This window comes from Melanerpes formicivorus, unplaced genomic scaffold, assembly GCF_026170545.1.
Source record: "Melanerpes formicivorus ecotype bairdi unplaced genomic scaffold, bMelFor1.0.p_v2 SCAF_4, whole genome shotgun sequence".
NCBI classification, from domain to species: domain Eukaryota; kingdom Metazoa; phylum Chordata; class Aves; order Piciformes; family Picidae; genus Melanerpes; species Melanerpes formicivorus.
This window is the reverse complement of record NW_027142356.1, coordinates 34,656,456-34,678,694: the sequence shown is the minus strand read 5'-3', so window position 1 is coordinate 34,678,694 and position 22,239 is coordinate 34,656,456. Positions and strand designations below refer to the sequence as shown.

Here is a 22,239-nt window from a genome sequence, read left to right as displayed (position 1 = left end):
GTAATTCCAGGCTGAAGCCTTCAAACTCTGAGACATCTTTAATCAATGCTGCCTATTCCCCTCTGTCCCCATAACCTTGGAATAAGGACGAAACACACCCTGAGGAATCATTCAAGTAGGGCATAGGTGAGGGAGGAAGGTTTTGCTGGCTCTTCTGACCCACATTCTTAGCTGGTTTCTGGGGTTTTTTTTCACACTTCTATGGCAGCTGAGAGAAAAATATATGCTTAGGGAAAATTTGGCCATGGAGCTATAGATATTTGGTAAGCCTTAAGAAGCCTAAACACAGGAACAGTCTCTTGCTTTTCTCCTTTTCACTGAGCCAACTGCATCTAAATATCCTTTTCTGTATATTTTGGCAGCATTTTCCCTTCTCACCAAGAAATGGTTTAGGTGATCATTTATACAAAGCTTCCCATTTAAATCCCTAAGCCCTGGCATTGCTTGTTTGCAAGTGCAGCTTGTTCTGGGAGGAGGTAATGAAACAATACAGCAGTGAAAGGGGAAACCCAGTCAAGCTTACAGAATTAATGAGTTTGCAAGCAGATGTAGTGAAGTAGGTGCAGAGAGCTCTAAGTGTGCATTCTCCCTTGGACTGATGAAACTGGTGAGGTTTAGTTTGGGGATTCAGCATGGAAAGACTGGCTGAAGATGCACTGAACAGGCACAGTAAGTTGAAATAAGCACCCAGAGTTTTGCACCAGTGAATCATACAGTTGTTTTGGTTGGAGAAGACCTTTAAGATCATCAAGTCCAATCATTGTCTAACTCTACCAAGTCTGGTGCTAAACCATGGCCCCTCAGCACCACACCTATTAGAGGAGGCAGTCTCAAGCTGCACCAGGGGAGGTTTAGGCTGGATGTTAGGAAGAAATTCTTCATAGAAAAAGAGATTGCCCATTGGAATGGGCTGCCCAGGGAGGTAGTGGAGTCACCATCACTGGAGGTGTTTGAGGCTGGATGGGGTGCTTGGTGCTATGGTTTAGTTGATTAGATGGTGTTGGGTGATAGGTTGGACTCGATGATCTCAAAGGTCTTTTCCAACCTGGTTAATTCTATTCTATTCTAATTCTATTCTATGCATCTTTTATATCAATAGTGGCTTGGGCTGCATCAGGGCAACATCCCTCTGTCCTTTCTGCTTAATGTCACCAATGAAACAGAATCACAGAAACATTCAGGTTGGAAAAGACCCTCAGGATCACCAGGTCCAGCTGATAACCTGATGTGACAGTGAGGGATTTTTCAGTATGATAGATGACAATTGTGAGCAGATGAGGTGCTTACAAATGTTGGATTCCTCCTTTGATGGCAGCTGAAAGAAAAAGATATGCTTAGAGAGAAAATGTGTCTGTGGAGCTCTGGGGATTTGGTAAGCTTTGAGGAGCTTAAACGCAAGAACAGCAGCTGAGAAGCATAGTAGCAGGAGATTAGCACAAGTGCAGAGAAGTTTCAGGGATCAAGGGAATTGGAAGAAGAGGAGAACTGTAAGGATTTCTGTGGGAGAGGGGTACAGAACAGAAAAGCCTGTGAAGGAGAGTTCAGGGTGGTGCTGAGGCATTTGCTTGTAAATAAGTGGAGAAAGTGGTAGGAGGCTTCCCCACTCATTAGGAAAAACAACCAGACAACCATTTCAGATGTGTGCCTTGTTCTGCTGGCCACTTGAGCATGGCAGTGAATGCTTTCTCACCTTCAACAGAACCCTCTCTAAGTATTTTGTTATAGAATGGCTTTATCACAGTATCACAAAGGTTGGAAGAGACCTCAAAGATCATCGAGTCCAACCTGTCACCACAGACCTCACTGGATTCCTGTATTTAGCTGCTGCTTTAAGTCTGGCAAAACTGTGATGCAGGTGATGCACAGAGCAGCTGCTCTCCAGCTCTGTAGCTGTGAAGAGAAAACCTCTCACTCCCAGGCTCTCTGTAACCCTCCTTGTTTTCAACACCACGTTAGAAGCTTTGGTCTTAAGTGATGATGAAAGATGGTTTGAATTTGCCTTACTTACTTTGCCTGGCCCTGTGTTTGGGTGCATACACAATCCTTTTTTTCCTCTCAGCAGGGGCTGTGCTAACAACAAATCAAAGAATCAGGGAATGTTAGGGGTTAAAAGGAACCACCATATAATGAGAGATGTGTTAACCAAGAGTCTAACTTCATTGCTGTTGAAGATGAAGGGGGTAAAAGAAAGGCTGGTGCCTTGAGTCAACTCCAGTTGGCTTGGAAAGGTGACAAAACACTGGAACAGGCTGCCCAGAGAGGTTGTGGAGTCTCCTCTTGAGACATTGAAAACCTGCCTGGACACATTCCTGGTGACCTACTCTAGGTGATCCTGCTGTGGCAGAGGGGTTGGACTCGGTCTCCAGAGGTCCCTTCCAACCCCTAACATTCTATGATGCTATAGTGTCCTGGTAGGTTAGAGCAAGGCAGGATGTTTGTGTATGCCCCTGCTGTGTAAATGTTTATAGCCACTTACATGGCCAGCAGGAGCAGGGAAGTCATTGTGTCCCTGTACTCTGCACTGGTGAGACTACACCTTGAGTCCTGTGTCCAGTTCTGGGCCCCTCAGTTTAAGAAGGACATCAAGACACTTGAATGTGTCCAGAGAAGGGCAACAAGGCTGGGGAGAGGCCTTGAGCACAGCCCTGTGAGGAGAGGCTGAGGGAGCTGGGATTGTTTAGCTTAGAGGAGAGGAGGCTCAGGGGAGACCTCATTGCTCTCTACAACTACCTGAAGGGAGGTTGTAGACAGGAGGGAGTTGGTCTCTTCTCTCTAGCAACCAGCAGCAGTACAAGAGGACACAGCCTCAAGCTGCACCAGGGGAAGTTTAGGCTGGAGGTGAGGAGAAAGTTCTTCACTGAGAGAGTTGTTAGCCATTGGAATGTGCTGCCCAGGGAGGTGGTGAAGTCACCATCCCTGGAGGTGTTCAAGAGGAGATTGGACGTGGCACTTGGTGCCATGGTTTAGTCATGAGGTATTGGGTGACAGGTTGGACTTGATGATCTTTGAGGTCTCTTCCAACCTTGGTGATTCTCTGATTCTGTGATTCTCACCTTTGCAGCAGTGTTGTGCTGGGTGTCAACAGAATTTGTGACATGCCTATGTATTTGTAGACTACTGAAGGTCTTCTGGAGTTTGGTATATGATCTAGCAAAATAAGGCCCAGATTCTGTTCTTTGTCTCTGTGCAAGCACAGTCTGCCTGTGCCTGCACTTGCCTGAGCTGCACTGGTCTAATAATTTGCAGTGTGCCTTTAAAGTATAAAAGGATGCTCTTGCTGTTGACCCAGCAACTCAATTATTTAAATACCACATCTGCCTTAGGATGCTTTTTCCTCTTTCCTACTGGCTGACTGCAATTCAAATATTTATATGCAGTCCCATCTCTATGTAAATTCTAGCATACACTGTCTTAACCATTACAGACATGTAGAAAGCATTTTCATTTCAGGCTTTTAATTCTGAGAATGGTGTGTTGGCTTGTTTCCTAACATTAGCTCCACCGGGGAAAGGGGCCATGGTCTGTGGTGTTCAGCCAAGAACCTGTCTTCTGGGTGGCTTTTACTGACATGTGGTGGTGTTTGGGGTGATGCTGCAGTTGTAAAGTAGCTGCAGAATGTGGAACTATAGATTACTTAGGAGCCTGACTTCTCAGTAGCTCAGGCTGGAAGGTTGCAGCCTGGGTCATGATGACCTGTCCTCTGCAACTGCAGACAATTTCCTAGCTGTGAAGGTCCTTCTTCAGGCAAGCTGATCCCAGCTGCCATTCACATTGCTGAGGGTATATTGAATTGCTTTTGCTTTGTAGCTGTGGATCAGGCTGGATGTGAGGAGGAGGTTCTTCCCCATGAGAGTGGTGAAGCCCTGGAATGGGTTGTGCAGGGAGGTGGTTGGGGTGCCATCCCTGGAGGTGCTTAAGCCCAGGCTGGATGAGGCTCTGGCCAGCCTGATCTAGTGTGGGGTGTCCCTGCCATGGGGTTGGAACTAGCTGATCCTTGTGGTCCCTTCCAACCCTGACTGATACTGTGATACTATGATCATCAATCTTTCTTCATTGATAAGTTTCTTTTCAGCCTGTTCCTTTTGGTGATGTCTGAAGAATCTAAATACCTTTGCATGTGTTTCTCCAACAATTCAGATAAGCATTTAAGATGAACAGTACCCACAGCCACAAGAAAACAGAGGCACTAAGGAAGATTCTTGCTTTGGTTCAGGGTGGACACTGTGTGCATTTTAATAGGAAAATTACTTTTCATCTCTGCTTTGGCTCAGCTACCATCAGGAACATAATGAGGTGAATTAGACAAAGCAAACCAAGCAATTGCTCCTGCAATTCATTTATGAAGTACATGCCTGGCTCCAAGAGCTAAGCTCAGCTCAAACAAACAAACAGAGCTCTTCTGGGATATTGCCAATCCAGGTATTCATAAATGGATTGTTCATTTTGTCACTTCTGAGCCTTTAGGGTTCAAAGTGGTATCTCAAACTTTCTTCATCCATCCATGGGTGCTGGAAACTTGTTTTATGGTGTGTGTGGAGAGTCTCATATACCTGTCTCAATCCTGGGTTTAAGCTTTGGGAAATGTTTCCTCACTCATCCCATACCTTCTCCCCTCTCTTTTTGAAGATAATAAGAGATTTCAGATGAGATAGCAGATTTGGCACTGCTGTGGCTGCTTGATAATTTATAATGTAAGTAAATGACCACAATGATGGGAGGGCAGGAACAGAGTTTGGAGTGCTGCAGGTGCATGAGCTGGGATGCAAACCTGCTTCTGCTTTTATCTCAAGTGCTGAACTGCAAGTCTGCAGGTCAGAAGGTGTGAGGCAGCAGTGTGAATGGAGCTGCTAGGGCCAGCTACCTCTCCACCCACACAAACACACTCTTGGCCTCACAATGTTAACGTTGCCACAATATCATTATTGTTGTTTCAAACTGAGACTCAATTCAGGTTCCTTGGTGATAACCTCATTTTCTTTTTGCCCCATTTTTTTTCTGTATGTGCTCCAGTCCTTGCACATGCTCAGGGTGAGCATTAGGATCTCAGCAGACTGTTCCTTCAGTCTAAGCCCCAGCTGTGCTGGTGTTAGCAGGGCAGTGTGTGATGGGATAGTTGGTGTTTTGCTCAGAGGTAAACAGCTTTTTGCTGTGCATGTGAATATTTGATCAGTTTGGGGAGAACACCATCCCTCCCCAGTGCTTGGAGTAGAGACTAATTTCATTTACTTGGCTGCCCTGCTGTTCACTGGCAGTCTAACCAGGACACTGGGACATCATCACTGCTGAGTGTGTGGAGATCAGCCCAGATTCTTTACCGTGTTAGGTATCCACTCCCTGGTGATGAGCTTGGCTGAACTTATCTCCAGTGAGGAGCACAGCAGCTTGGGGCAGGTGTTGATCTGTTAGAGGGTAGGAGAGCTCTGCAGAGGGACCTTGACAGGCTGGACAGATGGGCAGAGTCCAAGGGCATGAGATTCAACACATCTAAGTGCTGGGTTCTACACGTTGGTCACAACAACCCCATGCAGTGCTACAGGCTGGGGTCAGAGTCTCAAGCTGTGCCAGGGGAGGTTTAGGCTGGATGTTAGGAGGAAGTTCTTCCCAGAAAGAGAGATTGGCCATTGGAATGTGCTGCCCAGGGAGGTGGTGGAGTCACATCACTGGAGGAATTTAAGAAGAGACTGGATGAGGTACTTGGTGCCATGGTTTAGTTGATTAGATGGTGTTGGGTGATGGATTTGACTTGATAATCTTGAAGGTCTTTTCCAACCTGGTCTGGTCTATTCTAATTCTAATTCTAATTCTAATTCTAATTCTAGTTCTTGTTCTGTTCTGTTCTGTTCTGTTCTGTTCTGTTCTGTTCTGTTCTATAACCCAGCTGAGGACCCCTGAGAGGGCAGCATATGGTTGCTGGGAGAGGCTGGGACAACACATGTTGTATTGATACACCAGGTGTGCCCCAAAACACCCCAGCTGCCTAGAATTTGGCACTTTTGGTAATGCAGGAGTTGAATCTGTTGGGTCATTGTGAGCTGAGAGCTCTCTTGGGTAGTTTTCACCTTGCCAGGGTGACAGTTGCTTGTGATGTTTTAGTCAGTCTGAATTTGAACCATTGCTTGCTGCAAGCTCCTTAGCTCCTTTCTTTTGCAGCCCACAGGTAAATTGCAGTACAAAGGTCCCTCCTGTCTGGTGAGCTGGCTGCAAGCTCAAGGGGCTGGCTGGCAGTGGGAAAAGGGACTGGTGCAGTGTCTGTGCTCTGGGAGTTTACTCATGGCAGCAGTCATTGCTGGCGGGGCCTGGCAGCCAAACCCAGCAGCCAGTGCCAAGTCCTGCAGCTTCTATGAGTGGTCTCAAAACTGAAGTTATTGATGATTAGTCATTAAAACACAGCTCATGAAAGACTTCTGTGAGTTTCACCTTTAACTTTCAGAATATTTGGCCAAGTAAACTCTTAAGTACAGAAATCAGACAGCACCACCCCCCAGAGCCTATACCTAGCATTTTAAATTCATGTTAGCTTTCATATTTTTGGGTGAGAGAGGGGATTGGTAAAGCTAAGTTCTTCCAGAACAACAGAACACAAGGCATGGTTGTGATGACTACTGAGTTGTGATTATTACTGATTGTGGTTATTACTGAGGCTGTGGCCAGCCTGATCTAGTGTGGGGTGTCCCTGCCCATGGCAGGGGGGTTGGAACTGGATGATCCTTGTGGTCCCTTCCAACCCTGAGTGATACTATGATACTACAAATGGTGTATGCACAAATGGGAACACATTGGGCCCAAATTGTTCTCCCTCTTCAGAAACTGCCTGCTGGCCAAGCACTGGGAGACTTTCCTCTTGCTGCTGGCAGAGGTAGATCTGTTGCCCTTACCATAGACAGCAACTGGAAGCCACAAAGTTAGGGGAGCAGAAAGCGTGAGGGAAGGGCAGGGGAAGCTGAAATGCTTGTGCTGGGTAAGAGGCAGAATGTTTCTGTCTAGCCATGTTGTTACTGCACAGGCAGTTAAGTGCTGCCTGTGGCCCCTAGCAAAATATCACACCCACCAGAGGAGTAGAATTCAGTCCCAGTTCATTTACTGGACAGCCAGCAAAAACCTCAAAGCCTGGGACAGAGTTCTAATGCTACTTATTTTTACAGGTTTCCAAAGTTCTGCTGAATCTCTTTCCTTGTACTGAAGTGAGGTTCAGGAAAAGAGTAGCTCTCTCCCAGAAACTGTTCCAGCATATTAGAAGCAGCAAAGTTTGGCTTTTGTCCTTAGAATCCTTTTAAGTCAGAGTGTGACATTGTTCTCACAAGCGCTGTCGCAGCCAGCTGGAAGCCTACCATGTCCTGTTGTATGCTGCTTACTGGGAATGAAACAAGAGAACAGCAACAGGGAGAGGAGCTGTCATAGTTATCAGATTAATCCTGCCTTCATTTGCAAGTTTAAGCAACTTGTGTTGAACACATTTGGAACCTGGATTTAAGATGCAGCACATGGGGATCTTACAGCCTGTACCCAGTTTCTGGTGCTGTTTTGCTTGCCCATAGAATTCCCCTTTCCTTCCCCTTCAGTCTGGAGAAGAGAAGGCTCCAAGGTGACCTCATTGTGGCCTTCCAGTATCTGAAGGGGGCCTACAGGAAGGCTGGGGAGGGACTTCTCAGGATATCAGGTGATGAAGATCATCTAGTTCCAATACTCCTTCCACTACACCAGCTTGCTCAAGGCCTTGTCCAGCCTGGCCTTCAACACCTCCAGGGAGTGGGCATCCACAACCTCCATGGGCAACCTGTTCCAGTGTCTCACCACCCTCACTGGGAAGAATTTCTTCCTAATCTCCAGTCTAAATTTGCCCTCTTCAAGCTTCAATCCATTTCCTCTCATCCTGTTGGTCCAAACCCTTGTAAAAAGTTCTTCCCCAGCTTTTTTTTGTAGTCCCCTTTCAGGTACTTGGAGGGCCACTACAAGGTCTCCCTGGAGCTGCCTTTCCTCCAGGCTGAACAGCTCCCACTCAGCCTGTCCCCACAGGGGAGGTGCTCCAGCTCTCTGATCATTCAGGATCTCAGGTAGTCAGGATTTCAGGTAGTGATAGGACTAGGGGGAATGGAATGAAGCTGGAGGTGGAGAGATTCAGGCTGGATGTGAGGAGGAAGTTCTTCCCCATGAGAGTGGTGAAGCCCTGGAATGGGTTGTCCAGGGAGGTGGTTGAGGCCCCATCCCTGGAGGTGTTTAAGCCCAGGCTGGATGAGGCTCTGGCCAGCCTGATGTAGTGTGGGGTGTCCCTGCCCATGGCAGGGGGGTTGGAACTAGATGATCCTTGTGGTCCCTTCCAACCCTGACTGATGCTATGATACTATGATACTAAGTGAGCTCCACACTTGTAGCAAGACTTTCAGAAACTTGTTTGCTTCAGTGCAAACATGGCCTTGAATTTGTGTTAGCATTGGGCATCCAGCTCATCCATCAAAGAAAGTCTTGGATCTGTTCTTTTCTTAGGCAGCATCAACAGATTTGTTTATTAAATTCCAGTCTGTTACTCCGGTGGAAATGAGTGGAAAGCTCTCAGGATGGCACAGGTTGTTGCTTGAGTGTGCTCCTGCCAAACCTTGTTGATGATACATAGGAAGATAAGAAGAAACCTCACTAGACTCTCAGGATATATTTAGGCAGTGAACAAACATCCTGCTCCCAGTGCATCTGCGTGGCTAGTAGTGACTGCCAGCAAACTGTTGTTAAAGGCTTTTCACCCCCTCAGATCTGGTAGTGGAGCTACCCGTGAGCACAGTCTGTCCCCTCCTTTCACTCAAGTTGAGCTCAGCTAGTTTAAGAGGCTGGATGCTGGACATCTGCAGTGTGATTCCGTGAGGAGTGAGTCCTTTGGATGGAGAAGGGTGACATGCAGGGTGGTGACCTGTGTCCTCATGCCGCTGCAGTTGTTCCTTGTTTGGAGTTTGCCCCCTCCCGGTCCTCCCCTGCATCCAGGAGGAGAGATGTGCAAGGATGTGGGTGGATGGGATTTAAGCCCTGCCACGTTTTGAGTGCAGCCCCTGGGGAAGTGGCTTTTTATTGCTGGTTGAGCACGTTTGAGGGGGAGTTCTGCCGAGTAAGAACCAGAGCCCCAGGAGCATCGTGTTTGCTGTCACCTCCAGTGCAAGCAGCACCTGTAAATTAGATTCCTTGTTATTGCATGTGTCAGTTCTGGAAAATCAAATCATTTGGTGTGTTTGTTTTTACGGCTCAGGGATAAATCTCACTTGTAGCATAAGCAGGTATAATTTCATTGAAGTCAAGGCAGTTGTACTTCTGTCTGAATCCGTGGGCTTGGCTCTAAATCCTCGCTGCCTTTTAAAGAGCCTTTCTTCCTCTGTTGCGTTCAGTTCAGAGTCACGCTGCGAAAGCTTTGCACTGCTTTGGGAAAGCCGGGAGGGGAAGACTCCCTGTGCGCTTCAGCTTTCCATGAAAGATTGCTTCTGTCACAGCAGATTAATCTTGGAAGTTTACAGGCTAGAAACCCAGGGCGTAGCAGCGAAGATTGGCTCCAGGGGGAGGAGAGGGACCTCTTGTGCGGGGCAGAGCGCGCAAGGATGGGAAAGGAGGCAAAGACACACCCCTGATGGAGCGGTGCCTTCCGGGGAGCAGTACCCACTCCTCACAGCTGGAGCCCGCAAACACCAGCCTGCACAGTCCGTGAGGGGAGTGGGAGCTGGCAGGATGTGCTTCAACTCGATGCAAAATGAATGAGCTGCTGTTCTCGGGGGTGTTCGGCCCCCACCGCTGAAGTACGAGTGAGTACAGGGCTGCATCGAGTGCGCTCCGCATCAGCTGGTGCCTAGATACACACTAACGAAGACGGGGACCGGGCAAAGCTTGAGCTGGGTGTTTGTGTGTAACGGGCTTGGCATTCAGTTCCTGTTCGCTGCAACAGAAAGGTAAGAAACTTGGGAAGTGACAAGAAAAAAACAACCTCAGCCAGCCCCCTAGGCAACGGTCTCACGTTAGGAGCAGCCTTTGTGTTGAGCTGTGTTTTCAAAGCTCCGGTCCATTAGTTTAAAGCTTCTGTGTGCATGCCTGCAAGGCAAATTACGGCTCCGAGGGTGACAAAGACAAGTCAGATTTCTTTTCTCCAAGAGCTGACACTTAACAACCTCCAGGAGAGCAGTGTAGCAGAAATGCTGGACTGTGTGCTGGGCGGTAAGTATTTGATGCTCTTCTCCCTCTCCTTTATCCCTTCTGATGTTGCTCACTTGAGCAGTAAGCTAACTGATGGATTCTGATGATGAATAGGGTTGGGGAACTGTGTTCAGCTTGGAATTACACATTCCTAAACGGTCTGCATTTTGACCAGCCTGATTCTGTAGAGGATGACCATGAATTGTTTTTACTAGTAATGCTGTGCTGATGAACAGAAAGATGCTGTGCTTACAAAACAGCAGAAACCTCACTTACTGAAGAGAAGAAACCTCCCTGTGTTACACAGTGCCTGTACAATTGTTTGTGTGTCATTCCCAGCTAACTTCTAGCTAGCTACCCTGGGCTTTCTTCTTTCCACCCAGAACTGACAGTGGAGGTGGTGGTTGTGGAAATTAAATCTTTGTAGAGCTCCAAAAGAAGTAACTGTGTTTAAAGACAGAAGTATTATGCCTTGTGTTGGGATATATACATGTTAAAGATAGATAGATAGATAGATAGATAGATAGATAGATAGATAGATAGATAGATAAATAGATAGATAGATAGATAGATAGATAGATAGATAGGTAGATTAGATAGATAGATAGATAGATAGATAGATAGATAGATAGATAGATAGATAGATAGATAGATAGATAGATAGATAGATAGATATTTAGTTGAAGTGAAATGGTTGATGGCTCTTTAGACAGCAGAGGAAACTTCATGATTTAAATGCAATATACTGCCTCAAAGTCTCTGTACTTGCTCAATCCTCTCTGTATTCATAGAGGATTGGCAGCAGGAGAAATGGCATTGATTTGTTAATTGATATATAGCTTTGAATCCTCATTATTCTGGGTGCAGAAAGGAGGGGAGAGAGGCAAGCACATTCATCTTTGTCTTTAAACTCAGCAGCTCCACACTTAAATTAGGTTCCCCACATGTTATGGGACCTCACTGCTCTCCCTGTTCTGTGCAGTAATTTTTGCTTTCTTAAAGGATATTAAACATTGCTGAATCTTGGATCTCTAGCAGGGAAATGCATGAAGTGTTTCATCTCTTAAAACTATGGCTTTAATTATGTTTCTGTAGCTGTTGCCTTGCAGTTAATGTAATTATAACAACTTACGGGTGAGGAAGAGGATATTATTTAGCCCTGGGGCATTTCTCAGTGGAAACTCACTTGTTTATTTTGACAGGGAGTTAAAAGAGAGAAAGAGATGAGGTTTTATTATGTGATAGCAGTTAGAATTTTACTATGTTCTTTAAAGTACAGGTTAATTTTACCCTTCTCCAGCAGTGGATGTATGTTAATAAACAACCCTATCTCTGAGGATACTGTGAACACCCACCAGTTGGAATACAGATGAGAATCAAACTGTGTCCATTAGTATTTTAGGTGAATAAGGTGTCTGTAGAAGGTCCATGATGTCTTTTGTTTGGTTACAGTTTGTTTGGTATCCTGCTGAGCAAGGCTTTCTGGTTTGCCATTTGGAGTTTTCTCTGCTTTGTGATGTGAAGTAAAACTCTTGTTACTGGGGACCAAAATTCTGATCCAGAGGATATTAGAGTTCCAGAGTTGATTCAACTGCTCTGTGTGGCTTTAATTTGTGTTAGAGTACAGACTTGGCTCCAGTGTAGTTTGAGGTAGGCTAAAATAACCTCATTCTCTGCCTGAAGTTAATCCAGGTCAAAAACTGAAATGTAACAATTGTAAATCAAGTCAGCAAAGAAGCATTTGGTTTCCTTTTCTTCTGTTAGGAAATCATTGGCTGCCCCTGAGTTTGGGTTGGAATCTGCCAAAGAAAACCACATCCTCACCTGTTGTTGTAGTATTTTGAGATGATATTAAAGCCTGCTGTGTATGTTTTAAGAAGTTTCCAAATTGTAAATATCTTCATGGCTGAATGTAAGAACTCCTGAAAACAATGGCAACAGAAAACCTCACATCCAGCTGATCCATCCAAGATGGATCTAGTGATCTAGTCTAGTGACCTGAGGAAAAGATGGCCTCCCATTCAAAGTTAGGACAGGACAGGACAGGACAGGACAGGACAGGACAGGACAGGATAGGACAGGACAGGATAGGACAGGATAGGATAGGATAGGATAGGATAGGATAGGATAGGATAGGATAGGATAGGATAGGATAGGATAGGATAGGATAGGATAGGATAGGATAGGATAGGATAGGATAGGATAGGATAGGATAGACCAGACCAGGTTGGAAGAGACCTTCGAGATCATTGCATCCAACCCATTGTCCAACACCACCTAATCAACTAAACCATGCAACCAAGCACCCTATCAAGTCTCCTCCTAAACACCTCCAATGAAGTTCTTCTCCTGCTTCCAGAAATGTGTTTGTTTGCCTTAACATCCCAAACTTAACATTTCCTAAGGAGAGGGGAACAGTCTGCACTGGGTTATGAAAGATGCCTCTGACTTACATCCAGAGAGGGCATGGCCTGGGGTAGCTGTGTGCTTCAGGGAGCTGTAGGTGCACCCACTCTTTCATCTCAGGTCTTCAGCCATTCTCATTCAGTGTGTGCAGATGAGGGAAACCCTGAAGAAATCGTGAGGTGAGCTGAGGTTGCTTATTCATGGAGAGAACTTGAGGAATGACAAGGCAGCAGCTTGCCTGTCAGATACCAGTGTGATGTCTGGCACCTGGATTTTCAGCGGGACTTCCCAAAGGCTGTGGTCTCAAGGACACGGTTTAGTCTTTACAAAATGTGAATTCATACAATGTGTCAGGCTCAAGGTTTGGTTTTATTTGTATAATAGCATTCCAACTAGATTATGGTAGCCTTCATAATATATGATAAGCAACAGAAGGCTAGATCAAGCCATCAATTTTTTAAGCAGCAGTCCTTTTTGCTACTGGTGGAGAATTGCTTAAAAATTGATGGCACAATCTGGCCTCCAGTGAACAGGGGATTGCTGCAGAAAGTGTTAAGGTGTGCTTCTGTGGGTAGTTTTAGGCTATGCTTTTGTAAAGTGTTCATAGGTCTTGAACAGAAAGCAGTCAAATGTAGATAAATCACTATTGGACATAGAAAGGAAAACAGTGAGAGTTCTAAACAGATTTAAGCTAGTAATGATCAGAAAGATAACACTAAGACTTAAGCTAGTGATGTAAACAATTTCTCTTCTTACTTCCTCAGGCTGGGAGATACTAACTTGCTTCTGCTTGGTCTTGGCTTCATTGTTTTGGTTAAGTTTAACTTCTCTGCTCCTTTCTCTTGTCTCTTTGTTGTACCAGGGGGCGAGGAGGAGGCAGGGAGGGAGAAGATGAGAAAATAGTAGCTTCCCCTGGTCCTTGGCCAGGGGGTGGTTCTTCTGCTGTTTATTAATTGTGAATAGAATAGAATAGAATAGAATAGAATAGAATAGAATAGAATAGAATAGAATAGACCAGACCAGACCAGACCAGACCAGACCAGACCAGGTTGGAAGAGACCTTCAAGATCATCGCATCCAACCTATCATCCAACACCACCTAATCAACTAACCCATTCAGCCAAGCACCCTGTCAAGTCTCTTCCTGAACACCTCCAGTGATGGTGACTCCACCACCTCCCTGGGCAGCCCATTCCAGTGGGCAATCACTCTCTCTGTGTAAAACTTCCTCCTGACCTCCAGCCTGAACCTCCCCTGGTGCAGCCTGAGACTGTGTCCTCTTGTTCTGGTGCTGGCTGCCTGGGAGAAGAGACCAACCTCTGCCTGTCTACAACCCCCCTTCAGGTAGTTGTAGAGAGCAATAAGGTCACCGCTGAGTCTCCTCTTCTCCAGGCTAAGCAGCCCCAGCTCCCTCAGCCTCATATAGATCAAAATACCTATAAATATTGTGCATTTGTACATATTCATTGCACTCCGCTGTGGATTGTAGTTTTGCTTGTAAATACAGCTTTCATTTGCTTCCAAATGAGATGGTCTGGCAAATTTGATGTTGGGGGGAAATTCTCAACCCACCACAGCTTCCACTCAGGCTCTGTCCTGGTGGTGGCAGGGACCCAGAAACTCAAGGCCAGTCTGGTGGAAGACTTGTTGGAAGACCAACAAGACTTCCAAGACTTGTTGGAAGACCAAAAGCTTAAGGACTATTTCCTTTCAGTGAAAGCAGCATAGGCAAGTGAAGGGCATCCTTATTGTCTAAGCAAGAGAGAGGCTTCCTGGTGCACCAAAATGAAGGCTCTTTATTTGTTCATGTTATGTTGTTGAGGTGCAAGTACCCATTCCATAAACATTTTGCTTCGTTAAATGCTTCTTAGACTTCATAATTACAAATCAGAAACCAGAGTAGGACCTCTTCTGTGCCTCAGAGGGTTTGCTTGGGCAAGTACTTAAAGCTGTAACAAAGACAAAAGGCTCGTACCATGCATCATTATTTTTAATCAAGTCAGTCATTAAAAAGCAAAGACATTTCATCTGGTTCTTATCTCTTGGGAACAGACATGGTCAGAGCTGCTGCTGCTGCTGCTGCTGGGAGCAGTCCCACTTGAAAATGTTTAAGGACTTTGGAGGTTGGAAGGTAGATCTCTGTGCTTGCTCAGGGTGTAGGCAGCCTTATTTTTCTGATCTGATTAAAAAAAAGACAACTGGGGAAGGTGCAGTTAGCCAGACTGCAGGGGAAGCTACAGGAATGAAGAGATGTGAAGTGTTGACCTCTTCACCCTGTTAGCTGACTGTGTCAGTCACAAAAAAGGTTAGGTTGTAGACTGATTAACTTTGCCAGCTACGGGGAGTAGACTCCTAACACTCTCCAAGGCTTGTGTGCAGTGTGGTGCTCCACTCAAACATGAGCTGAGCATGGAAGCATCACCCTTTAATCCTTAAATACCTTATTGGAGATGCCAACAAGAACACTAGCTGTTTGGGTGGGTTGGATTAGCTGTTTGGGTGGGTTGGATTGGTTGATGGGTTGGACACGATGATCTTGAAGGTCTCTTCCAACCTGGTTTGGTTTATTCTAATTAAAGGTTTATTCTAAATAAAACAAAACCTGTTGGGTTTGTTGGTGGGATCTCCTCTCCATCACACTATAGTCTTACAGTGAGCCTTGCTGAAGTAGAGGCCACAAGAGTAGTGACTGTGGAGTAGTTGTAGTCCAGGATGTCTGTCCCAGATACAGGGATGGATGGGCATGTGGTGGACCTGAGCTGCCAGGGTTCTTGGGCATGTTATTGCACCCCAGCATTGGGCCAGGCCCATGGGCTGGCTGGCTAAGCACAGTGTCCATCTGCACAGCAAGCCTCTGTCCCGTGGGTTGAGTTGTTTCTTGGCCTTTTCCCCTCAGGAATGAATCTCAAACCCTGCCTAGCAGCCCTGACACAATTTTCAGGGTATTGTCTTCCCACATTGTTGGCACACACTGCCTTGCCTCCTTTTAACAAGGTCAGGATATGTAGAGCACCACACCAAAGCCCTGGCACAGCTGCTCTTGCAGCATTCCTGGCACTTAAAAGCCAGCAGCTAAATGTGCCATTTGAAGTGAAACTTTCCATGTCTGCTTTTTGGCCTTGAAGTGAATCTTGAAGTATTTATTTATTGACGTTTGGAGGTAAATCATCCAACAGTGTTCAAGCTGCCTGGATGAGAAGAGAATGCAGGCCAATAGTCTTTTGTGTGAAAATAATCCATGAATTAGAAGGCACTGTGGGGGGAGATTCTGAGTTAACTGGAAAGCTGTCATTAACTGGTGAGAAGCAGGATGCAGCCCCCTTCGATCCATGTGCTTCTCACGGTGTGGGAGTCCCCCAGCTCACCACCAAGGGAAGTCCAGCAGCCCAACTGCTTGCCTTTTTCTCCCACCTTCCTGAATTCCCTCCTGGGCCCTTTTCTTTGTCTGTGCTGGCAGCTGCAGTAGTGGCTGTTCTGCACAGTTGTATCTTGCATAATGATAGGGGAATTAACAGATCTCCCTTTAGGAGGTGGCACCAGCAGGTCATGTTTTGTATCTAATTATGCTGTGTTCAAAATCTGATAGATCCAAGATACATCTTCTCTGTTTTTCTTTTGGTGTTTTTTTTATTACCCTCCCCAGTCCATTGTGTCTAAATTGCTGAGAGATTTTTTTTTCCCCAATATTAAGCTTTTTGTGGGAGATAATCTTTGTTTGTCCACTTCATGTGAAGTCAATGATTAATGCATGAAGAAAATTGCCTATATTTTGCTTCCCACATTACTGAGAAATGTTGTGTTTTCTGGGACAGGGAAATGAATACTGCTTTTTCAGTTCTGATTCTTCAAATTGGCACTGAAATGTAGAATCAAGAAATGAGATTGCCTAGCTCCCTGTCCAGCCAGTCACAACTTGAAAACCTCCTGTGACAGGAACTCTGCCATGTCCCTGGACAGATTGCTTCAGTGAATTAGTTTTCTTCATGAGGAGCCACATGGAGGTTACCAGGGACAAGAGGTACAAGTTGCACCAGGAGAGGTTTCACCTCAACATGAACCTCTAGCTGCATGGATCCATGTGTGACTTAACAAACCATATACACATTTACTTGCAACCTGCCTTTAGAAAGCTTCTTTATTCCAGATCTACTCCCCAACCCATTTCTAAGCAACAGCTCAATCCCTGTAAGATTTGCAGTCTTGCTGAAGTGAGACCTCTAAAGGGAACTGGATCCCTTCCCTTCAGCATGCTCTGTGTTTAACCCTGCCCTTATTACTTGAGATGAGATGATTTTTCCATTCCTTTTTCCACTCCTTTTTTCTCAGCCTCACTTACAAACTGGGACCCACCTCTTTGTGCACAGGGCATGAACTTTGCTTGGATGCTCACTGGAGATGAGCCCTTCTTAAAAGAGGGGAGTTATGAGATGCATGTTTGAGGAAGGAGTGGGAGAGCAGGACTAAGCAGCTCTCTTCTGGAAGGTCACTGTGCTCAGAGGGCATAAACCTTGCTTGGATGCTGACTGGAGATGAGCCCTTCTTAACAGAGGGGAGTTACCAGGTGCATGCATGAGGAAGGAGTGGGAGAGCAGGACTAAGCAGCTCTCTTCTGGAGGGTCACTGTACATTGCATAAAGTGGTGGCCTGTTTTGGAGGAGGGGTGGGCAGAAGCAGACTGAAACCCACCTCATTCCCCAGCACAGCTCATCCTTTGTGAGAATGTCACACAGAACTGTGTTCTGTCTTCACATGATGGCTCCAGAAGTGTGCATGTATCTGTGAACTCACACTGCTGGTGTGTGTTGATGGCTGGCATGACCTAGAAAGCAGCCAGCTGTGGTGGGTACTGGGGACCCACAGTGAGCCCTCCCTGGAGCTTGAGCAGGGCAGGCAGAGCAGCTCTGTGAGCTGCCCCTGGCCAGGGGTGCTTGTGTGTATTGCTTCATGTTAGTGCCCCTCTTGTGCCAAGACAACAATAAACAAGTCCTTCAGCAAGTGCAGAGCAACAGGTGTAGTGCTCTAACAGACATCACTTCTTTGGCAAATTTCATGACATACTGGATGTGTTGAGGGACCACAAAGTATTTATGCAATGCAAGAGCTGAGGTGAGGGGAGAATTACTGTGGTAAGGATAGAGATCAGGCCCATAACAAGCAATGTGTTTTCAGTCATTCAAGGAACTCAGCTACCTCTCAGGAAGTTCACAAAAGAGGTTAAATACATTGAGAAGTACAAGACACTCAAACTCATCCTGTTACACTCACTGTGCCTCTCCTACCTGCCTGCACCTTAGGGAAAGGGGTGTTGGTTAAGTCATACCAAGAGTCAGTGGTTTCTGAAGTGCTTCAGAAGTGGTGTGCAGTGATGTTACGTGTCCTGAGCTCAGCCAGCGCTCATCTGAAGTTGTTCCCCAGGCTGTCACTTCTTCGGGGTGCAGCTTTCAGTGACCTTGAGGCATGAGCTTTTGGAACAGACATTTCAAAACCTTCTTATGATCTTTCTACTCTTTCCCTTTAACAACATCAGCTTTGCACAGCCTGCAGAATTATTCTTGTTTGTTTTGTCAATGCCTGGTTTGAGAAGTGTTCCTTTGGAAGCAGGTGGGTTCATGCACTTTCTGTGGCTATTTATGCTTCCTGCCTACTACTTCCCGGACTCCTGTGTGGTATTTTAAGCTTCATTACCTCCTAGTGTTGATATGTCTGTGCTGCTTTTTCCAAGTTCAGCTGATGCCTGTTGGCTTCACTGCCTGTTTCCAAAAATACAAACTTCAGAGCAAAAGGATTAAGCCAAAGTTGAGCGTCCAAAGGAAATAGTGGCAGTATGCTTCGATACGCTCAGCTACAGACCACAAACCTTCAATGTACAGCAGTTCCCTCAGCAACCCTGTCTCATATGCTGGAGCTCTGTCTGAGTGCTTTCTAACTTGCTCTTTCTGTTTCTTTATGCTTCCTTGGATTCAGAGAGAGGTAAATGATTTTTGTTTCTACATTCTCGTGTTTATCCTTTTCCAGCATGCACCAAACAATGTTGTATCGGATTGCTTGTCTCAGTGAACAGAAGCTGAACTCCAGTCAGTCACTTTGTCTCTCTCTGTCACCATTTCACCATTGCTGTTAACAGTATTGTCAAGCTGATATTGCCTCTTGGTTGGGTGGTTTGTGGTGGTTGTGTTTTCCAGGTCACAAAGCCAAACTGTTGCAGTATTAAGAACAGTATAAAATCAGGTGGTGATAAAATCCTGTGGGTTTTTATAGTTGCTCCTGATGTTTGAGTTTGGGACTTAAATGTTGTTCTCTGCAAACTGAACTGCCAGAAGAGTATTAAAATCCATGAATGAACGTATTAAAATGCACTAAATGTATTAAAATGCATTAAATGTCCTAAAATCCCACCTCTCATTAAAAAACAATCAAAACCCCATGGAGCTGACAGCAGAGGGTTTAAGAGCTGTGTTCAGGGGGAGAGGTGGAAGCAGGAGAAATTCTATCAACGTTTACTGTTGGGGTTTGGTTTAAGCAAGAGGGGACATGAGTCCCAGGAACACCTGTGCAATTCAGGCCTTGAAGGAATCTCTGTTGATAATATAGCAGTGGAGTAGGAGCTGTGGGGAAGTGCTGATTGCTTTGGTCTGCTGAGGTCAAGCCGCCCCTGAGAAGAGGCAAGCAAGATAAGGAGGAGGCGAGATCTGGGAAAAAGAGCAGTTAGACTGAGTAGAAAAATTCCACAGAGTAGAGAAAACAATGCTGTAACCTTTTAGAGAGAAACCAATAGTGTGTGTTAAATTAGAATAGAATTAGCTATGCATAAGATAAGACTATAAATAATGAAGTGTGGAACAATAAAGTTGGATGATTCCTATCACTCATATTGAGTGCCGTCGTCCCTGTCTCCCTTCTCCTCAGTTTACCTCCTCTCTGTGGTGTTTGTTTTGGAGCTGGCTGGGTTGGTCGCTTGTCTTTTGAGTTGGAAAAAGTTGTCCCCAGTCCGTCTGATTTGTTTGGATGTACAAAGGGATCGTTGGGGATTCTCTACAATGCTTCCCGGTTCATGGGAGCGCAGACAGTAAGGCATTGTAGTCAGGTGCTTTGCAGCACAAGGGCTGCTCCACTCCAAAGGCTCTCACTGATAGAACTCAGATGAGATCTGGGGCGGGGGGGGCTGTTTGCTCTTTTAAATTGCAGGGGCTTGAAAGTGGGGCTGAGCAGAAGGAATGTGCTTTAAGCATGCAGACCATTCCTCGTGTTTGCTTTGCAGAATATAATGAGAACAGTTTCCAGGCTCGGCTGGGTTTTAATCAATTCTTTAGGCAGTGTTGGCCTAGGGAGATGTTTGAACTTTCTTGCTGATGGCTTTGCAATCTAATGTGGGTTTCATGCGTGTGGGAAGCGAGGATCCTCCCAGACTACCACTGGCAGAAGTGTGCTGCAAGCAGATTCATGGCTGGTGTCTGTGAGTGATTGCTGTCTTCCCTGTCTGAACAGTAAGGAACAAAAGAGAGAGAACCAGGAAGCTCTGCTTAAAAAATAAATCACCCTGAGAGGGTAGGCTGTCAGCTTCAGTTAAGTCTGCAGTAGTGCTTTGAGCATCCCAGCCTGATGCATTTCTTTATTACATCTTTAAATATTCCTCATAAACAAAGGCCCACGTCTTCCAATTAGATCTGCAAGATAGAAGCATTGTCAGAAATAGCTAAACACTTCTTTGTCAACATCAGATCTGCAGGATCTGCTGCAGAGAGGCTGTTCAGAGGTTCTCAGGCGTAGCAACACATTCATTTACTTAAAGGAAGCCCAGCAGTCATCAAAATCACTGCACTGGCCATCTTGAGGAGTGGAACCACCACTTTGCAGCGCTACAAAGGAGAAGCAGCAACTGCAGTAGCCTTGACAACCTACCTCATTTGTGTGCTTTGCCTTGAAAGCTGCTGTGCAGGGCAGGAAAGCAGCCCCCAGCCTGCCCATGGGTCATAAATGCTGAGAAGCAATTAAAAGCCAGGAAAAAAAAATCACCATGAAACATTTTCAGCAATAGTCATTGGTCAAGGATGTGTTGTAAGATTTGCTCCCAAGGTTCAGTCTTTAAGCTCACTTGCAAAACAAGCTGAAAAGCTGCTTGGCTTTTCCCCTTGCATCTGACTGGCTGTGTGAGCCCCACCTGCTTCTGAGCACCAGCTGAGTAGCTGTTGCTCAGCTGGCAGCTGGGGCTCCCTTGTACTGCCAGCACATGGTGTGGGGTCCTGCATTTCATAGATTCATAGAATGGTTTGGGTTGGAAGGGACCTTGAAGATCATCTAGTTCCAACCCACCCTGCCATGGGTGGCACCTTTCATTAGACCACATTGCTCAGGACCTTATCCAACCTGGCCTTGAATACCACCAGGGTAAGGGGATCCACAGCCTTGCCAGACAACCTGTTCCACTATCTCTCCACCCTCACTATAAAGAGCCTGTCACTGATATCCACTAGATATGGGGACACCAGACCTGGACATGGAACTCAAGGTGGGGGTCTCACAAGAGCAAAGGGGAAGAATCACCTCACCTGACCTGCTGGCCAGACTACTCTTGATGCAGCCCAGATATGGTTTGCCTTCTGGGCTGCATGAGCACACTGCTGGCTCATGTGGACCTTCTCATCAACCAAAACCCCCAAATCTTTTTCTTCAGGGCTACTTTCAACTCACTCTGCACCCAGCCTGGATTTGTGCCTGGGATTGGCCCAAGCCACGTGCAGGACCTTGCTCCCAGACTTGCTGAACCTTGTTTCCTAAGCAAATACCCAATTCCCTTAGCAAGATCCAAGGGGAGTCACACAGAAAGAAAAACATTACTGGCATCAAGATGTGCAGACATTCAGTGTAAAGAGAGACAAATCACAATGTTCTACAAATAAATCATATTCAAGGATTAATGTATTTTCTTACTGTACTGCCAGTTGCTGGCACACAGATCCATTATCTGCTATCAGCTCATTCAGTTTGAATTCAAGGTGAACTTTCCCCTGCTCCAGTGGAGGTGATCTGTGCCCCAGGTACCCTCTTCCCAGTGCCCTGCTACCTCAGGGAGGTAGCTGAATCCCCATCCCTGGAGGTGTTTAAAGCCACAGAGATTTGGTGCTGAGGGCCAGATTTGGCAGAGGTAGATGATGGTTGGGCTTGTTTTAAAGGTCTTCTCACAACTGAAACAGTTACAGACTCATAGAATCATAGGATGGTCCACGCTGGAAGGGACCTCCAAAGGTCATCCAGTCTGACCTCCCTGCAGTCAGCAGGGACATCCTCAACTAGATCAGGGTGTCCAGAGCCCTGTCAAGCCTCACCTTGTATATCTTCAGGGAAGGGGCCTCAATCACCTCCCTGGGAAACCTGTTACAGTGTTCACCTACCCTCACAGGGAAGAACTTCTTCCTGATATCCAGTCTAAATCTGCCCTTCTCTAGTCTAAAGCCATTGCCCCTTGTTCTGTCACCACAATTATGTAGTCAGACATGACTCCATGTAATCTGTGGGCCTTTGCAGGGGTCGAATGTAGCCCTTGGTAGCAGAAAGGGTTATTACTTGTGACATCTAAGGGCCATCCTTCTGGCTTGGGAGGCAGCAGTGGCAAGGCTGATGGGAGTCCCATCTCCTCACAAGAGGAGGGTGGTGGCCAGTGTTGGGATGTGGGAAGTGCAT

The 22,239-nt window shown here is 46.1% G+C and overlaps 2 protein-coding genes across 5 annotated transcripts in view; both read left to right on the top strand.

Moving 5' to 3' along the window:
• LOC137440954 (amyloid beta precursor protein binding family B member 2-like) overlaps nucleotides 1-22,239 on the top strand; it is a 227,163-nt gene that overhangs the window by 192,264 nt on the left and 12,660 nt on the right. The window contains exon 10 of the mRNA XM_068137760.1: nucleotides 12,682-12,740. Coding sequence (XP_067993861.1) covers nucleotides 12,682-12,740 — 59 coding nt within the window. The remainder of the gene's footprint in view (nucleotides 1-12,681; nucleotides 12,741-22,239) is intronic.
• LOC137440881 (amyloid beta precursor protein binding family B member 2-like) overlaps nucleotides 9,836-22,239 on the top strand; it is a 36,879-nt gene continuing 24,475 nt past the window's right edge. The window contains exon 1 of one of the 4 annotated variants that reach the window (XM_068137612.1): nucleotides 9,836-9,914. The gene's annotated coding sequence lies outside the window, so the exon portion shown is untranslated. Of the gene's footprint in view, nucleotides 9,915-10,101; nucleotides 10,177-18,412; nucleotides 18,532-22,239 lie in introns of those variants that run through there. The other 3 variants (XM_068137609.1, XM_068137611.1, XM_068137608.1) reach the window with 3 other exon arrangements.